The sequence below is a fragment of the Durio zibethinus genome, chromosome 16 (assembly GCF_047325235.1).
Source record: "Durio zibethinus cultivar Kanyao isolate XHJ-2024 chromosome 16, ASM4732523v1, whole genome shotgun sequence".
Lineage (NCBI taxonomy): Eukaryota > Viridiplantae > Streptophyta > Magnoliopsida > Malvales > Malvaceae > Durio > Durio zibethinus.
In genome coordinates, this window is record NC_143177.1 from 1,165,550 (window position 1) to 1,182,788 (window position 17,239).

A 17,239-nucleotide genomic window follows, 5' to 3' on the forward strand; every position below is an offset into this window, starting at 1 on the left:
ATCCTTAATCAAAAAAATGGATGCTGTTAAAGAATTTTTAAATAAATTATAAATATAAAATAATTAATTTTTTAATCTATTAAAATTTATAACATTAATTATTTACTATTATATATAATAAAATATATAATATTATAAATAATATATTAATTAATGTTAAAAATATCTTTAAAACAGTTGTTAATATAATTCAAAATAATATGATAAATTATATTTTTTTAAATATAAAATTTTGTGAACAAGTGTTTATTTAACATTTTTCTTAAGTAAAATATTATTTTTAATTTTTATTTTAAATATGATAATTTTATCAAAAAAAGAATTTTCTAAATATAGTAATAATATTTGATAATGGCATTAAGCCATTGGTTGAAAAAACTCAAAAAATAATTAAAAAATTAGTTAAATAAATATTATCCAATTTTAAAAAGAATAAAAAAGGGAAAAAAGAATTATTATGTGGCCGAAAATTGGCAAATTATGAGGTTACACGTGGCAGAAACCCATCGTTTTTTGTTGCTTTACGCAAAACGTTTATATAAGGGACCCAAGCCATGAACAAAGATCCCCAAATTTCTTGGCATCTTATAACATTACCCAAAAAAAAAGAGAAAAATTGAAAGTCCCTCTTTTCAATTCAGACCAAAATTATAAAATCCCTCCTTTATTCTTTTCCTTCAACACATTTCATATTAAATTTTTATACAGCTTTAGATCTGAGAGCAAAGAACATTTTTTGGGTTTTTTGTTTGAAATTCTTTTGGTGTAAAATTTTGATCTGAATTCGAAAAAGGCTTTCATTTTAATTTTGGGTTTTCTTTTGTTGGGTTTTTTTTTTTTTTTAATCTTTTGATCTGCAAAAGAGAAAGCTTTTTCTTTTGAAGAATTTGGGGTAAATTTTTCTTTTTAAAAAAAAATTGAAATTTTGGGTGAAATGGAGGTTTCGGTAATTAGGAGTTCTTGTCAGGCTAAGATCTGTAAAACGGAGTTAGGATACAGAGATTTGAGGTTTTGTTTTGGGAAAAATCATGATAAAAATAAAATATTTTCTCGAAAACCAAACAGTGTTTGTTATGAGAGTCAAATTACGAGGTTAAGAAAAGCTGGGCTCAGATTTACGGTGAAAGCTGTCCACTGTGAACCCATTCTTGAATCTAAGTCTGCAACAAGATTCAAATCTGTGAGTTTCATCCATTTTTTTCTTCTTTTTTTTTTTGGGGGGGGGGGGGGGGTTTGCTCTTGAGCTTTTACCTTTTGTTTTTTTTTTTTTTTTAATTTGAGTATTTAATGTTTGTAAATAAATTGCTATTTCCATATGATGCAAAGAGCTAATTTAATTATCAATGTTATTTGGTAGTTGATTGGAACTTTTATTTATGCTGATTATAGCAAATTTTGGTTTTTGCAGCTTGATCGTGTAAGATTATTTGTTGGCCTACCATTAGATGCAGTTTCTGAGTGCAATACGGTAAACCATACCCGGGCGATTGCAGCAGGACTAAAAGCTTTGAAGCTTTTGGGCGTGGAAGGTGTTGAATTGCCTGTGTGGTGGGGAGTGGTTGAGAACCAGGCAATGGGAAAGTATGAGTGGTCAGGCTATCTTACTGTTGCAGAGATGGTTCAGAAAGCAGGTCTCAAGCTTCATGTATCACTCTGTTTCCATGCATCTAGACAACCTAAAATCCCACTTCCCAATTGGGTGCTGGAGATTGGGAAATCCCAATCTAGGATATTCTTTACGGATCGGTCAGGAAGGTGTTATCAGGAATGTCTATCACTGGCTGTTGATGATCTTTCTGTTCTTAATGGAAAGACTCCAATTCAAGTTTACCAGGATTTCTGTGAGAGCTTTAAGTCTGCATTCTCACCTTTTATTGGTCGTACAATCACTGTAAGAAGTTGTCTGTAGAGTGACTTGATTAAATAAGCCAATGTTTTAGACCCTAATTTGGTGTGCTGATGCTAATGGCTTCTGTGTTGTGGTTTTTCAGGGAATCTCAATGGGTCTGGGACCAGATGGTGAGCTTCGGTATCCCTCTCACCACAAGCCTGCCAAAAGTGGCACGATTACTGGAGTTGGGGAGTTTCAATGTTATGACATAAACATGCTTAACCTTCTTAAGCAGCATGCTGAAGCAAATGGAAACCCATTATGGGGACTAGGTGGTCCACACGATGCCCCCACTTATAACGAGTCACCTAACTCTAATAACTTCTTCACGGATCACGGTGGATCATGGGAAAGTCCTTATGGTGACTTCTTCCTTTCCTGGTACTCCAGCCAGCTCATATCTCATGGAGATCGTCTCCTGTCTCTTGCCTCTTCAATTTTCAGGGATACTGCAGTGAATGTTTATGGGAAAGTCCCACTGATGCACTCGTGGTACAAAACCCGGGCACGCCCATCTGATCTCACAGCTGGCTTCTATAACACTGCCTCAAGAGATGGCTATGAAGCAGTAGCAGAGATATTTGCAAGGAACTCATGCAAAATGATCTTGCCTGGGATGGACCTGTCAGATGAGCACCAGCCGCATGAATCTCTCTCGAGCCCTGAATCATTACTTGTACAGATTAGAACAGCTTGCAGAAAGCACGGGGTTGATGTTGCAGGCCAGAACTTGGCTTATGGAGCTCCTGGTGGTTTTGCGCAGATCAAGAAAAACATGTTGGGTGAGGATGTGTTAGACTTGTTCACTTTTCAGAGGATGGGAGCTCATTTCTTCTCACCGGAGCATTTTCCTTCATTCACCGAGTTTGTCAGGAGCTTGAGTCAACCTGAGTTGCATTTAGACGATTTGCCCATCAAAGAGGAAGAAGCCACCGCATCTGTAAATACGAGTTCAGATCCCAACATCCACATGCAAGCAGCTTAGAGGGAATTAAAAAGAGACATATTTATGTGTGCATAGTATTCTTGTAAGTACTAAATGTTTTTCTGTTCTGAAAGGAGAGCTCAAGAATATGTTGTTAGTCATCGTTCTGACTTGTTTTCCCAGGGAGCGAAGCAGTGGAACATTTCTTAACGCATGCACCAATTCTCTTTAATTTTCCCTTTGGGAACAAGCAATCCAATCTCTCTAGCCATCCTAGTTTCATATTGTAATGATTTTAATTCTCAAGAAACCATGGTTTTTGACCCCAACAATCAGGTCTCGTTTATGGAGGAATGTGGTCTGGCTATCATGGGCTGTGTCGCAATATAATCAACACATCCTGAAACCTAATAGCCAAATATTATACTTCCTTGGCGGCTTCTTCGGAGTTCATACATATAGCTGCAAAAAAATACGAGATAATCAGATCTTATTAATCTTGAACTCAAATCCTGATTTAAGTCCCTTCTTTTACGTGTGTCGGTCTTGTTCAAGTGGGAGAATTAGACTCGGCCCCGGATCTGGAAATCTGGGTTGAAATCCAGAAATAATAATGGATCTACTACCACGATACGAAAGGATGGTATTAAAAGGGAAAAAAATAAAAGCATGATGCAGAGCACGAATGGCCCTACTAGCAATAGCAATTAAAAGATAATTACTTCATTTCCATCAAAATATAAACAGGGGGCAGGTGTCATAAGTGTAATTCGGTAGGCTGGAATGAACAATTGAAGGATATGCTTTTCTGGGTTTTCAAAAATGGATCCTAACTCTCATGTATGGCTAGCTAAATACACCTTTGCTTAGAAAAAATCCAACCCTCGACTTTCTATACAACAGGAACACTTCCATTTGGAGGCTGCATGGGCCCCAGCAATTTGCCTGCAGAAAAAAAAAACCTCTCAAGCTAAGAGCTGGCAGATGATTCATAAAGAAGATTATCACAATTTGAACAATAACGTAACGAAGCTAATAGACTACCTGAGTTGCCTGTAAAAGAATAAGGCTTGGAAATGTATTTGCTTCTCATCAATCCAACAGAAGCAGCCAGAGGCTTTGGAATATCATCAATTAGATGCTGACTCGAAAAGTCATTGGATGGTGGGCAGCCTGGCATACTCAGACATACTTCTGAACATTGACCAAGAACTTGATCAGGTTTCTGCATAGAAGCGTCTTGCTGTATTTCAAGGAACAATATCTGAATTTCTGTCCTCATCAAATCATTCAGGAGATTGCAGTGCATTAAAAGAGTTACGATAACCGATCATGTAAACACAAATTTATTGACCTAATGCAGCTTTTTACAGATATACAAGCCACTTAATCCTTGCAGCATCGGTTCATCTAGATGCACAAAACATATGAATCACATAGGGCATGTCACAAGGCACTTCATTAGTCTTGAAAACCAGTGCTGTGTTTCTTTGTGTTCAACACTAATAGCTTCAAATAATGAGCATTGATCTGTTGTGTGCTTGGTGAACATTCTTCTATTGGAATGAAAGCATTCCACTGATCATTACAGCCAAGGATGAGATCTTGAAGATCTGAGTGAAATAACGACTAAATTGTCCAGGAAAAGTTACACCAATGACCTTTTTTCTGTTATTTTCTTTTTTCCTCTACTAAAACTAAAATGATGATTTGAGAGGGAAAGTGTCACATTCCAACTCACTCAAAACCAACCCAGATGGAAGAGGAAAGCGTGAAGTAGAATAGTTAGCAGGGGCAAACCTTCTTGATAAGCAGATTATCCACCTGTTCGAGAGGACAGTCCCCCTGGGATGAAGCCTGTGACAATATCGTGTTTTGCTGTGATTGTTGCCTACTAATAAAGTCACTGCAAAGTTCTTTGGCTGATGTGACAAAGTACTGATGACTAAGCGCTGTACGAAGACGGCTGCTTCTTTGAGAGTAATAGATTTTGCTACTAAGAGGAATTGGAATATCTGATCTAATTGCAACTCAAGGTCAAGAATGAAACGAGGATGGGTCTGATACAACATTCAGAAGGTATTACAGACAAGTACAAGCAGCAAGGTTTACCTTTTGTCAGCAGGCAGTGTTCATGGACTTGCCTATCATTAGCTGTTTCAGTGTCAGAAACTGTTTCTACTGGAGAGTCCCTAGCTGCAAACATGCATGATAAACATTAATGCATGAGTAACAAAAGAGCAATAATTTGGAATAGAATAGTCTTTTTGTGAGGCATATATCTGTACTCGAGAATCTTGATTCAAAGCCAATCAGGTTCTCATATAAAACATCCAAAACTCTTAAATATGAACCAAACCCTTCTGCATTAGCTTAAGGCAAGAGAGAATGTCCTGCTGAGAAAATTCAGGAAATAGAAAGACTACTACAAACTGAATCTGGCCTTACAGGAATATAGGCCATGAGTATCTAGAATTTCTGTCACACCAGAAGCTGTATTTGGGTCATCCGGCAGAGGTAGGCAACCAGCTATCCTACAAAAATGGGGAAAAAAAAAAGAAACTGCATCATCCACTAGAAACCAATAAAATCTTCTGTAAGAAAGGCAAAAGCTCTAACAATGAGAGATATCTAACTTTATAAGAAGCCTGGCACAATAAAAGCCTCAAAAAAATCACAAATAGAGCATTTTATAAAAGCAATCATCCCCAGGCTCAAAGACCAGAGAGCAAAAGAAATGTATCAACCTAAAAGTCATATGCTCAGCTACTTAAAAGATCTTTCTCCACCATTTGCATTCATACACTCCATGTTTAAGATAAAGCAAAAAGAATACAAGTACTCTCTCATCCCTAAAAAAAGGAATGTAAAGAGAAAAGAGAAAAACAGGTTTCTAGAAACAGCAAAATGGGTATAAGATCAACAGTAATGAAGAGAGGAAATTACAAGCACACTAAGTTGCCTTACGCATCTTTGAAAAAACACTTCCATCATGTTAAACTATAAGTAGATATAAAAAAAATTAGATAAATGTACTATTATGAAAATAAAAAAACAAATACGAAAAAAAAAAATACAATTTAAAGCGTTTTGTTGAAGGTGGCACTACAGAGGTCGAGTGATCCGCATTCTGGAGATTAGCTCCTGATCCATCCATCACATATGTTGTATCGACACAACTTGAATTTCCTAAAAGAAAAAGGGAAATGATGCATCAAGCTAAAATAATGAAGCTGAACTTGCTGCAATCAGAGAACTGGCACGTAATAAGTAAATATAAACTGCGTTTAACGTTAGATATATTATCTCATAAAATAACAATATTAGAAGGGGGAAATTAAAAAGAAGAGAAATCAACAACATTATCCACTTACTTTTTGCATCAATGGTTAAGGAAGAAGTCATTCTAATTTGCCCATCCATGTGGGATTCTGATGCTATAGGATCATCAGCATCAATAACTTCAGATCTTTCCTGCTCCCCAACTGGTGTAGGTTGGTCTAAGACAGGTTAAGAACTATGAAAATATGAATCAACAACGAAATATAAGTTTCTTGTAATCAAACAAAAAATGTAAGACATTTCTTTAACATAAAGCACACGACAACCAAAATATGAATTTTCAGTAATGAAAAAACATTTAAAACTCTTTTCAGTACTTCTGACACTTCTTTTCTAAGAAAACAATACTAACATTAAAAATGAAGACAAAAATGTAACAAATTGAGCAAAATATGTTTGAACTTAACAGTGAAGCCAACATAATACTGAAACAAATTTCACAAAAAGGGGTGAAAAGAAGGATACTAGCATAAGCAGCGAGTGACTTCTTCCTTTCCTTCCTTGGAGGTTTCCTATGCCCTGTACTACCATCAAGCTCCAAAATAGTATCTTCTGTGGTTTTTAATGACCTACAGAGTTCTGGAAAAATCCGACAGGAAAAAAAAAACAATTTCAGTGAAGTACCACCAACAAACCCTTTAAAAATTGTCCCAACTAGAAAACAATGCCGAATGTAGAAAATAATATTATAAATCCCTTGCTCATACAGCTTGTAGAAAGATTATTGAGAACAATAATTATTGATTGACAACAGAAACTAGATTAAACATGGATAAATGCCTACCACAATCATAGATGCTAAAAGAATCATGTATGTGCAAAATTATTTTTAAGTGCCTAATTATGTTTGAGTTAGTCATGAATGATAAAAATTGGGAAAGATTGGTCAAAAAATTAAAATGCCTCCAAACCTGCATGAGCAGCATATTGACTGGCCTTGACTGGCTTCTTACATGCATTACAACATACCTTCACAATTATATTAAACAATCAGGTAACAGTAAAAAAATTGTGTCCACATCAACAACTGATAAATAAAGCAACATGTTGACTATATAAATGGTAAAATTCTACCTTGATGAAGAGACAACCTTAAAAGTAAAAATAAAAATAAAGAAAACACACTTTGGGATGTTACAAAGACAGTTCAGTAACCAAGAAAGTAGAAGGCAAGAAACATGGTGAGCATTCTCGTATGACAAGGTTGCAACTCTTGCTGGCATTTTTAACCATACATTTGCGAAGCCTATGTAGGACTCATTGTTTAGGGAATTTCTTTATTGATTTAAGATAATCAGCAATCTGAAACAAATGGAGGGAACCTTAATTGCCAAAGGCATCAAAGCTACAGCTGAGAGAGAGGGCATAAACAGGAAAGACATTTTACAAGAGTTTTATAACATGATATCAAAGCGAACTGAAATGCTAAAATGGAAAATTGATAGCTCAGATAAACTTACCAAATTCAAAGGGTCAGCCATGGGCTTCAAACCAAAGACATGCATATCTATGGGAGAAAAATCAACAGACCATCACAAACAATGAACACAACATTTATATTGATCACTGCTATAAGACCACATAATTTGGTGTAAGAGAAATATTATTAAATTGAAAGACCAATAAATTAAACATGAGTCTGCACAAAGGCATCACCTTCTTCATCAAGTAAATTTGCCTCATCTGCTCCACGTAATTCTCTGTAAATGTATTGAGCAGCTAATTTTTTATTGCCAACTTCTTCTGCCAAAGGTTGAGGACAATGAAAATACAATGTCGTTTGACAAATTAAACCAACATCTCCAATTCATTTGAAACTGTCAGACCTAAATTAATCTAAAACATCCTCATGGTGAAAGCAGCAATTGGTCAAGTTTAACATGCAATTACTTAAAAATGATAACGTACTTATTTTCTTTTATATTTTTTTAAAAAGTGAATCAGGAGTTTTACATATCATATATATATATATATATATATATATATAAAGTGAGACAGAGAACAAGAATAAATAGAACATCAAATACTTGGATCAAAAGTGTAATATATCAGAGCTATTAATAATGTACCACTGACTTCCCTGTAATAATTACTGAGAACTTCAGAAAAAGAAAGAAGACACAAACTTCATGGCGCAAACACAAGTATAATTATCCATTTATCTGCCCTTGAAGTATCCATATAGCATGACAATCATGTAATGAGTGTTGCAAAATTTTCTTATATTATTTCTCTTGTATTACTCCATTCTACAATGCCGTACTTCACTACCTACTAATTACTCGCAAACTTAGACCACGTCATTTCAACTTGACCATGCAAACAAGGAGTACAAATTTTTAATATTGTATAACAAATTGAATATTGAGACCCATAACATACATATTCCAATATTTCATACTGAGATGTCATAATATACCTGCTACATTCGGCGAGATGCTTCCAGCTTCAAGAAGCCTAGCCATAACGGCCATTCTACCACTTCCAATAGAGCATACCATTGAGACAACAAGTTAGCTCCGAATCTATACACTGCCAAAAGCAATGCCAGCTAAAATCACCACAATACTATTATAGCAATACATAGCACATTAAATTACAGAACCAAAATTTTCAATAATAATAATTAATTCCACGCACATAAAATTTATAAAGTTAGTGTTTAATATACTATCAGTATAAAATTTTGATTAGACATACAGAAAAAAGAGTGACGCATGTCCTTTAAAGTATATTTAAAAAAATAAAAATCTAGAAATGAGACATACGTCACCCTCTTAACCCCTTTAACCTGTTTGTGTAATTAAAATTTTATACCAACAATATATGTTTACAGAGTTGTACATTATTGGCCTTTTCTTTTTCTTATTAAATTTTTTAAGAGAATGAAAATCAAATGTCAGAAAATTTTGTTTAAAATTTTTGAAAACAAAACACGTGAAAATCATATATGTTGCACATCTAAAACAAAATTTACGCAGTCATGCAATGCAAAATAAAGCAAATATGAGAAATCATTCTTTGATCAAGAACCCTATAATCACAATCAGACGGCCAAAAAATGATAAACAAAATACTTACCTCGATCTATACAAAAAATATCTCGAAGAAAACCCTTAAAATGCGAAGATATATAAGAATTCGAATTAGTTCTCAAAACAATGCGCCCATCCCGAGGCAATGTGAGTGGAAGTGAAGGTCAGTGAAGGTAAAGGAAGAGCTACAATGGCGGAAATGGAAACCCTAGGAGGAGAGATTGTGAGAGAGTTCGATTTTTTTTTTTTGTTTTTTATCTACCAAAAGAAAAATAAAAATAAAAATAAAATGAATATGCTTTGCTTTGTTTGGCTGCTACTTTCTTTCCTTTCTTCTTCGTCTTCTCTCTCCCCCGAGAGAGGAGAGAAGGGAAGAGGTGGCAATTTGGCAGAGCCAAAAATGGGGACAAAAAAAATTTAATTGAACAACGAGGCTTTGGATTTTGGTGTCATGTTAAAATATGCGTAGGCTACTGTATTGGATTCGTGTGGTCCCCGCCGTATGGGATAACCCGCTTTTCAGTCCCTTTAATTTTGAAAAATCTTAAAATATTTACTAAAATAATTCTCCTCCATCCCAAATTGTTTACACGATATTAAGAATCACAGAATTTTTTTAATTTTAATATATTTAATATTAAAATTAAATTTTCATATTTTTTAATATCAAAAAATAAAATATAATTTTAAAATATAAAAAATAAGAGTTTTTTATATTAAAAAAACATAACTTGAAAATATGTGAAAAAAATATAAACAAAAAAAAAGGAAAGAGGGAGAACTACAGAATTTGGGCGAAGGAGATTATGAATTATTATTTCGCACATCACACTCAAAAAAATTTTTAATTTTATAAATGAATTAAAAAATATTTCCTTTTTTATTAATTGTTTTATGATTTTTTTATATTTTTAATTTTGTTAATTTCTTAACATAAATAATAAAAAATTAACAAAAAATTATCATATAAACAAAATCAAATTGTATAATATAATTTTTGATTTTGATTAAATGGTAGAATTAATTTTTTTATTTTAATTTGTTCAAATTGAAAAGTATATTTCATGGATTGTCGTTAATCTATCACTCATATCTCAATTAACTTATTAAACTTTAATTTATCTTTAAAATATCATTAAAATTTATTAAATATATCAAATTTAATCACTGAAATAAATTTTATCTAAAATTTAACCAAAAAAAAAAAGGCACGATCCCCACCACATCTGCTCACTTCATTTAACTAACCCATATAAATTGCAATAAATTATTTTTTTATTTTGCTTTTCTACTTTCTCTCTCTAAATTCTCTTTCCTCTCTCTCTGAACTCTCGTTTCTCTCGCGAATATAGTATTTTTCCATCATTTCTCATTTTCTCTTGCAAAATTACTGTGCCCCACATCGTCAAAATAATTTGTGGCATCCTTCCCTGATAAAATAGTAAAAAATACCAAGATCTAACTTACCAAATTCAGGCTTACCAAATAGTATAAAATACCTGATAAATTAGCATTGCCTATCCAAATATATATAATGATTATCTGGCAAAAAGCTGTTCTGCATCTGACCCAAATTGAAACTTTCATCCAGTTAAGTTAGGTACAGGTAGTATTGTGTTGTCAGTTCGGTTGAGGTTGCATTTATGTGATGATGGATGAGAGCCGATGTGTTTGGAACGCTGCCGGGTTGGGAGAGAAAGAGACGATAAAGTGGGAAAATTTCAGTGACCGGATTAAAGATGCCATCTATTGAGTTTAATTTAATTTAAAATTTGATTTAAATTTGATTAAATTTTATTTTTTAATTTAAATTTAATTTAAAATAAAAATTAAATTATTTGAATTCATTTAATTAAATTTTATTAATATATAAAAATAAATTTAATTTTTTATTTAATAACATTTGATTATTTATGATCAAATTCGAGTTATAATTTAAAATATTTTATAAATTAAAATAATATAAATATATTAAAATATTAATATTCGATTCAAATTGTAATTATTTGAATTGGACATAAAAATATTTAAATTCAATTTAATTTATAAATATATTTACTCAAATTTAATTTAATAATAATTTAATTAAATTTAAAATTTATCCAAATAAATTTGAATAATTTACGAAAATTAATATATAATTAACATCTTTAACTTGGATAAAAAATCTTACATGGTAAATTGCTTCCAGAAACTTGTGTGGCTGATTCCATGGGTGCTACGTGGTAGTTATATCATTTTTTTCATTCGTTGTTTAGATGAAATATATTAAAAGTGATTAGATTTGATATATTTAACAATTTTGAGTGATATTTTGTGTATAAATTAAAATTTAGTAATTTATTTAAGATACAGTGATAAATTGAGTGATTCATATTTTTTGTATAAATTAAATTTTAGTAATTTATTTAAGATATAGTGATAAATTGAGTGATCATTCATGAAATTTACTATAATTTGAATGTTTATATTTTAATTAATTATTGAATTTAATCAAATTATTAAAAGTTTTAAATTTTTTTCATTTAGATCGATAAAGTAGTATTTTGATTTTTTTTTGACATGATATTTTTGTTTATATGGTCATTAATTTTAATTATATGTTAAGTTTACATGATAAAAAATGATTAGGTAAAATTTTTTTACCATTTAGCATTCATGTCAACATTTTTTAAATTATATGGTACGTCTTTATACTTTAGTCAAATGATATAATTAATTTATCTACTGTAATATGTTTAAATTTAATTCGTATATAACAATTAATTATTGAATTTAGGGTTTAACTTAAAATAAGTAAACAAAACTAAAATATAACATAAAAAAATTTTCAATGTAAATAGATCGAGTCATAATTGAGTTAATATACGGATTTAATACACAAATTGCACTAAACTCTATTGTAAAACCATGTCATTTCAAACGGTTATAAAAACAAAAATAAACATTTTTATAATTTTTCACTTTTCCTCTTTCTCTTCATTTGCTCTACAAGTTTCATTCAATAAACTTATATTTTGGTAAGATTTCAAGAAGTTCGCAATTAAAAATTTTAATTATTGTAGAAAAAATTTATCAAAAAATTTATCAATACCCAAAAATTGACCATCGATACCACCGTTGTGTATCACCACCAAAAATAAAAATTGAACAGAATGCTTTAAAAATTATAAACTTAAAACCTCTTAAAATAATTTATATACAAAAAAATTGCTTTTGATTATTTTTGTTGGTTGTCTCTGTTTTTTTACTATGTTTTTTGTTGTTGATTGCTTATATTGTTAAATGTGTATCTAGATTTGTTGGGTTTGTTGATTATGAGTTTCTTAATCTAATTTATATATTTTGTCATGTTTTAAAAGGTTTTTTTTTTAATTTTAAAAATATTGAAAATAAAAATTAAAAAATGAAAGAAATAAAAAAAAGAATGATAAAGAAAAGATATAATTGAATTTATATTGGGCTTAAAATCTAATTTGAAATTAACTTAATTTGTCAAATTAAAATCTAATTAATAATTTAAATATCCAAAAAAATTATCTAAATGTGGAAAAATATTACGATCAAATTAATAATTTATGTTTTATTTTAAAACAAATTTTAAATTTGATAATTAATTGATATATAAGAATCAAATTCAAACACATTAAAGTAGAAATACTAATTCCATAATTTGAACAAAGTACAAGGATGTGTTGTATAATTTATAAAAAGTTGACATAAAAAACTATTGATGTGGCATACAATTTTTATCATGTCATCATTTTAACCACGTGAATTTGATAAGTAAACAAAATCAACAAACATATAAATAAAAAAATTACACCTCAAAACTTAAAATGTCATGTCATTAATTTAAAGTAAAAAATATAAACCATTAATAATTAAATTAAATTAAATAATTAATTAAAATATAAAAATTCAATTTAAACAAAAAAAAACTAATTTCACAATTTGATTGAAGTACATAGATATTCTATATAATTTGGCCTATAAACAAAATTTATTATTTACATTAATAAAATATTTTTATTCAAATATCCACAAATTTTAATAAAATTAAATTATAACAATAAAATTCAATATTGAATCAAAATATAATGATAAATTTTACCTTAATCCTTTAAAAATATCTTTTTTTTTATTTTTTGTTGTAATAAATATTGAAAAATTATTAAATATATTGATAATAAAATTTTTTAATTTCATAAACAAAATTAAAATAATAATACATATAATTTATATATTTAAAAACATTAATTAAAAAATAAAATATATATGACCATTTTAATTACATTTATAAAATTAAAAAATTTTACTATTAATGTATCAAATAATTTTTTATAAATATTATAATAAAAGCATTTATTAAAAAAATAAAAAAATAAAGAAAAAAAAAAACCCAACTCGTGGGGCAGTGTGTTTCAAAGGGTTTTTCGATAAAAACTATGAAAAGTGGGAAACCGACAATTGCCATCAAATCTCACAACCAAGAACTAGAAAGCAAACGAGTCATTTATTAAAACCTCGTAGTCTTATGTTTCGATTGGACTGACAAACGCAACTTAATGCGTTTTGTTGGTTTTATCAGTGTAGTTTCGATCACCCACCATACTTGCTTTGTTTTTCAGTTTCCATTTTTCTCCTTTAATAAGTTAGCAACTTCTTATTATATAATAAATAAAATTTATTATTATATAATAAACTAATACATAAAGTTTAATTATTTATCAATAAAATTATTATTTAATATAACATAATTTATTTTTTTTATTACATATAATTTTTACTTAATATTATTTTTTTATTATAATTTATCTCGTTCTATGCTTTTACATCTAAATATGTATTTTTATTATTGATTTTAACTTTACAACAACAAGCAATATTGCTTTGAAAAAAATTTAGATAAAATTTTTTAAATAAAATTCGTAAAATTTCTTATTAAAAATGATTTAATAAAAATTAAAATAAAAAATAATGATAAATTAAAAAACTTGTTACATAAATAAAATGTGCAAAAATTAAAAAATTTTTATTACATTTTTTTATAAATATTTTAATAAAAATATTGATAAAATTTTTATCATTAAATAAATATCAATAAAATTTAAATTATAAATAATATTTTTAATAATTTTTTATATATTATCAATTTTTTATTAAACTCTATTAATTTATCTATTTAAAATTTTTATTAAATCATTTAATAAAAAAATTCATTAACTCGAGTATTCCACGTGAGTTTTGTGCACATTGCTTCTACATAAAACAACGAACCAATCTCCCGTCTTCGTTCTCTTTCTCTCTTCTTGGTGATCTCCGCCTCTTCTTTCTGTTTCTCTCTTCCTTGAATCAATCGAAACCGATTCCAATGGCTTCTATAACTGGAGCTTCATTGAAGTTCACTTCACTTTCAAATTCTTTCAAGCAGACCCAGGTCACTTCCCATCTTCATCTTTTTTTTTCCTTCATATTTTTCTATGTTTTAGGATCTGATTTTTGTCTCCTGATTCTTGTTTAACCTTTTTCTTATGGTATTTAAGATGGGTTTGGTTAGAAAGGTTGATTTTGGTGTTCTGGTTTTTGTTTTTGGGTAGTAACAGAGTTTGTGGTGAATTTGATTTTCTTTTTCTTGGGGTTGTTTAGATTCTTTTTAAGTGTTTTTCCTTGATGAGATTTTGGATTTGATGGTGAAATTTAAATATTTAAAGAGTGAAATCATGTGAGTAGTTTGAAAGATGGCATCTTTGATCTTTTGGTGCATGAAATTTCAGTAAAGTTGTAGACTTTAAAGGCTTCTTGATATTTGAAATAGTAAAACGTTTCATCTTTCATGATATGGATTAGGTTACATGATTGTTTTATCATTTCCATGAAAGTTGCCTTAGCTTTGGATGGAATAAACAAAGCTTTTCAAAACTAACTCAAACGACCTGGTTGTCAATCTGCTTTGTGTAAGACAGCAAAGTAGACATAATTTTAAACAGGATTTGGTGACACGATTCGAAAATACAATATGGTGACGCTATACAAAAACACAATATGGTGACACAATACAAAAAATTATCAAAACCACAAATGGGATTTGTAAAAACCAAAATATATGTTTTGTGTTTGGCATTTGACGTAAGTTGTGTTAAAATAATTTTCGTGTTTTACAGCCTTAAATATGAAATAAACAGATACAATACATGGATTGCCTAGTCTACACTAAAGTCTAAATTAACTCACAAACGCATTTTTCAATATCTCTACTTTGGTTTAGTTCAGGTTGAATTTAAGATCTAACATATACTAAATTGTTTTTAAGTGTTTTTGAAGGTGGTAAAGTGTGATTTCCAATCAAACATGCAAGCGCATCGGTCTTCATGTGCTGTTCCTCCGTGTATCATATAACTTCTTGTTCTGTCTGGATGTTCTGCTTTTAATAGAGGTTTTTGTTGATTTATTCAATTCTGTTTGAGCAGGTACCTCTTCGTGGGATCTCTGTCAACTATGTTAGCTTCCAATCTCATAGAATGCAGCCAGGATCATTGCGCTTTCATGTTTCCTGTGCGGTATGCTTTTCTTTTCATCTGGTTCGGTTTTTCTTGGATCTTGGTTCTCCTCTCTGCATCCATCAACTTAACTATGCAGTTTCATTTAGTGCCAAACAAGATAGCCAACTACCCGATTTTCGGGACCATCTAAATTGTTCACAAACATCTTATCATACAGATGAAAGGAGCATTAACCATGGCTGTTTGGCCCAAGCCAGAGTTGCTTCTTGGAACATTTATCAATATGAAAAGTTCCAATTTGTCATGCATATGTATACCATGGATTATTATGTTATTTATATATAATCTTGGGTAGTTGCAACATATCAAGTATGTTCTGCCTTTGTCTAGTTCTCCATGCTTTTGTCAATTGCATTGCAATGATGGGAGGATAGTCCTTTTGTCATTTCTGGTGATATGAAGCCTTTAGATGCATTTCTCCATCATAACCAATGTGCTTAACCAGCTACCGGGGTGTTAATAACTTCAGGCCAAACCGGAGACGGTGGACAAAGTTTGTGAAATAGTGAGGAAACAACTGGCACTACCCAATGATTCTTCCATCACTGGAGAGTCAAAATTTGCTGCACTTGGAGCTGATTCTCTTGACACGGTAAACAAATATCTATTCTCTTTTAACTATTGTAGTTCTATTACATGAACCTTTATGTTTTAACAACTGTAATTAGTGTCATGTGCGTAATGTATTTGTTTCGTGGTTGAAAATGTATTTAGAAGTGATGCAATAGTATTTTAAGTATGGATGTTTCTGTCAAAATCTTCTTGTGATGTTGTGTTATAAAAAATTCACTATTTGACTATGGACTGAGTGTTGTTTATTTCGTTTCTATATTGCGTGTATGAATGGATGGATTCATATTCAAAAAAAAATATTAACATCCAATGCTACCAATTTCTCCTGATTCAGGTCGAGATAGTGATGGGACTCGAGGAGGAGTTTGGTATCAGTGTGGAAGAAGAAAGTGCCCAGAGTATTACCACTGTTCAGGACGCAGCTGATCTGATCGAGAAGCTCAGGGAGAAGAATAGTGCTTAGAATGATGTTGCAAACGGTAGGTGACAAGTCCTAATAAACCCCTGTTTTGGCCTCTCTTTTGTTGTCATAGTGGTAGTTTGTTTTGTTGCTTGTGGAACATTTAATCTAGGCAATCTTATCTGATGAACCAACATGAAGCTGTTGTTCAGTTTATGTAGAACTCAAATGTCTCATTTCCTTGTTGTCCTTAGGCATTTGTTCCACTATGCCATCATAAATACATGCGGTTTTAGGCCAAGAGCATTGGCTACTTCTTTTACCAGAAAGAAATGGGGAGTTGGGTTGGTTAGGGTTTTCAAAGCATGATCAATGTGCATGAATGATATTCCATAGTTTTGAATATCTAATAAGCATTATTCATCTTGCCTTGACCATCTCGAATACATCCAGGGAACTTGAGAAAGACCTGAAAACCGAATTTGATCAGGCAAACCTGAGAAAAACTTG

The 17,239-nt window shown here is 30.7% G+C and overlaps 3 protein-coding genes across 15 annotated transcripts; 2 read left to right on the forward strand and 1 right to left on the reverse strand.

Moving 5' to 3' along the window:
• Positions 1-570: 570 nt before the first annotated feature.
• Positions 571-3,106, forward strand: LOC111292563 (inactive beta-amylase 9-like). The gene is made up of 3 exons (XM_022885007.2): positions 571-1,180; positions 1,409-1,891; positions 1,992-3,106. The coding sequence occupies exons 1-3, from the start codon at positions 935-937 to the stop codon at positions 2,874-2,876; spliced, it is 1,614 nt and encodes a 537-aa protein (XP_022740742.1). The 5' UTR covers positions 571-934; the 3' UTR covers positions 2,877-3,106.
• A 417-nt stretch (positions 3,107-3,523) lies between these two features.
• Positions 3,524-9,629, reverse strand: LOC111292580 (uncharacterized). Of its 13 annotated transcripts, none has more exons than XR_016328531.1 (13): positions 9,240-9,628; positions 8,578-8,690; positions 7,815-7,901; positions 7,619-7,665; positions 7,070-7,127; positions 6,624-6,737; positions 6,191-6,316; positions 5,894-6,005; positions 5,265-5,350; positions 4,929-5,012; positions 4,617-4,831; positions 3,861-4,010; positions 3,524-3,761 (listed from the first exon to the last, which is right to left on the reverse strand). XR_016328531.1 is itself a non-coding variant. In XM_089745114.1 (13 exons), the coding sequence occupies exons 4-13, from the start codon at positions 7,661-7,663 to the stop codon at positions 3,709-3,711; spliced, it is 1,092 nt and encodes a 363-aa protein (XP_089601240.1). In that variant the 5' UTR covers positions 7,664-7,665; positions 7,815-7,858; positions 8,578-8,690; positions 9,240-9,625; the 3' UTR covers positions 3,524-3,708. The 13 variants fall into 13 exon arrangements, 9 of the variants coding, with proteins under 9 accessions (XP_089601240.1, XP_089601242.1, XP_022740770.2 ...); XR_016328528.1 differs by having other exon boundaries at positions 3,861-4,088; XR_016328530.1 differs by having other exon boundaries at positions 4,617-4,836.
• A 4,811-nt stretch (positions 9,630-14,440) lies between these two features.
• LOC111292548 (acyl carrier protein 1, chloroplastic-like) lies at positions 14,441-17,030 on the forward strand. The gene is made up of 4 exons (XM_022884989.2): positions 14,441-14,633; positions 15,664-15,753; positions 16,226-16,348; positions 16,664-17,030. The coding sequence occupies exons 1-4, from the start codon at positions 14,568-14,570 to the stop codon at positions 16,790-16,792; spliced, it is 408 nt and encodes a 135-aa protein (XP_022740724.2). The 5' UTR covers positions 14,441-14,567; the 3' UTR covers positions 16,793-17,030.
• Positions 17,031-17,239: the final 209 nt, after the last annotated feature.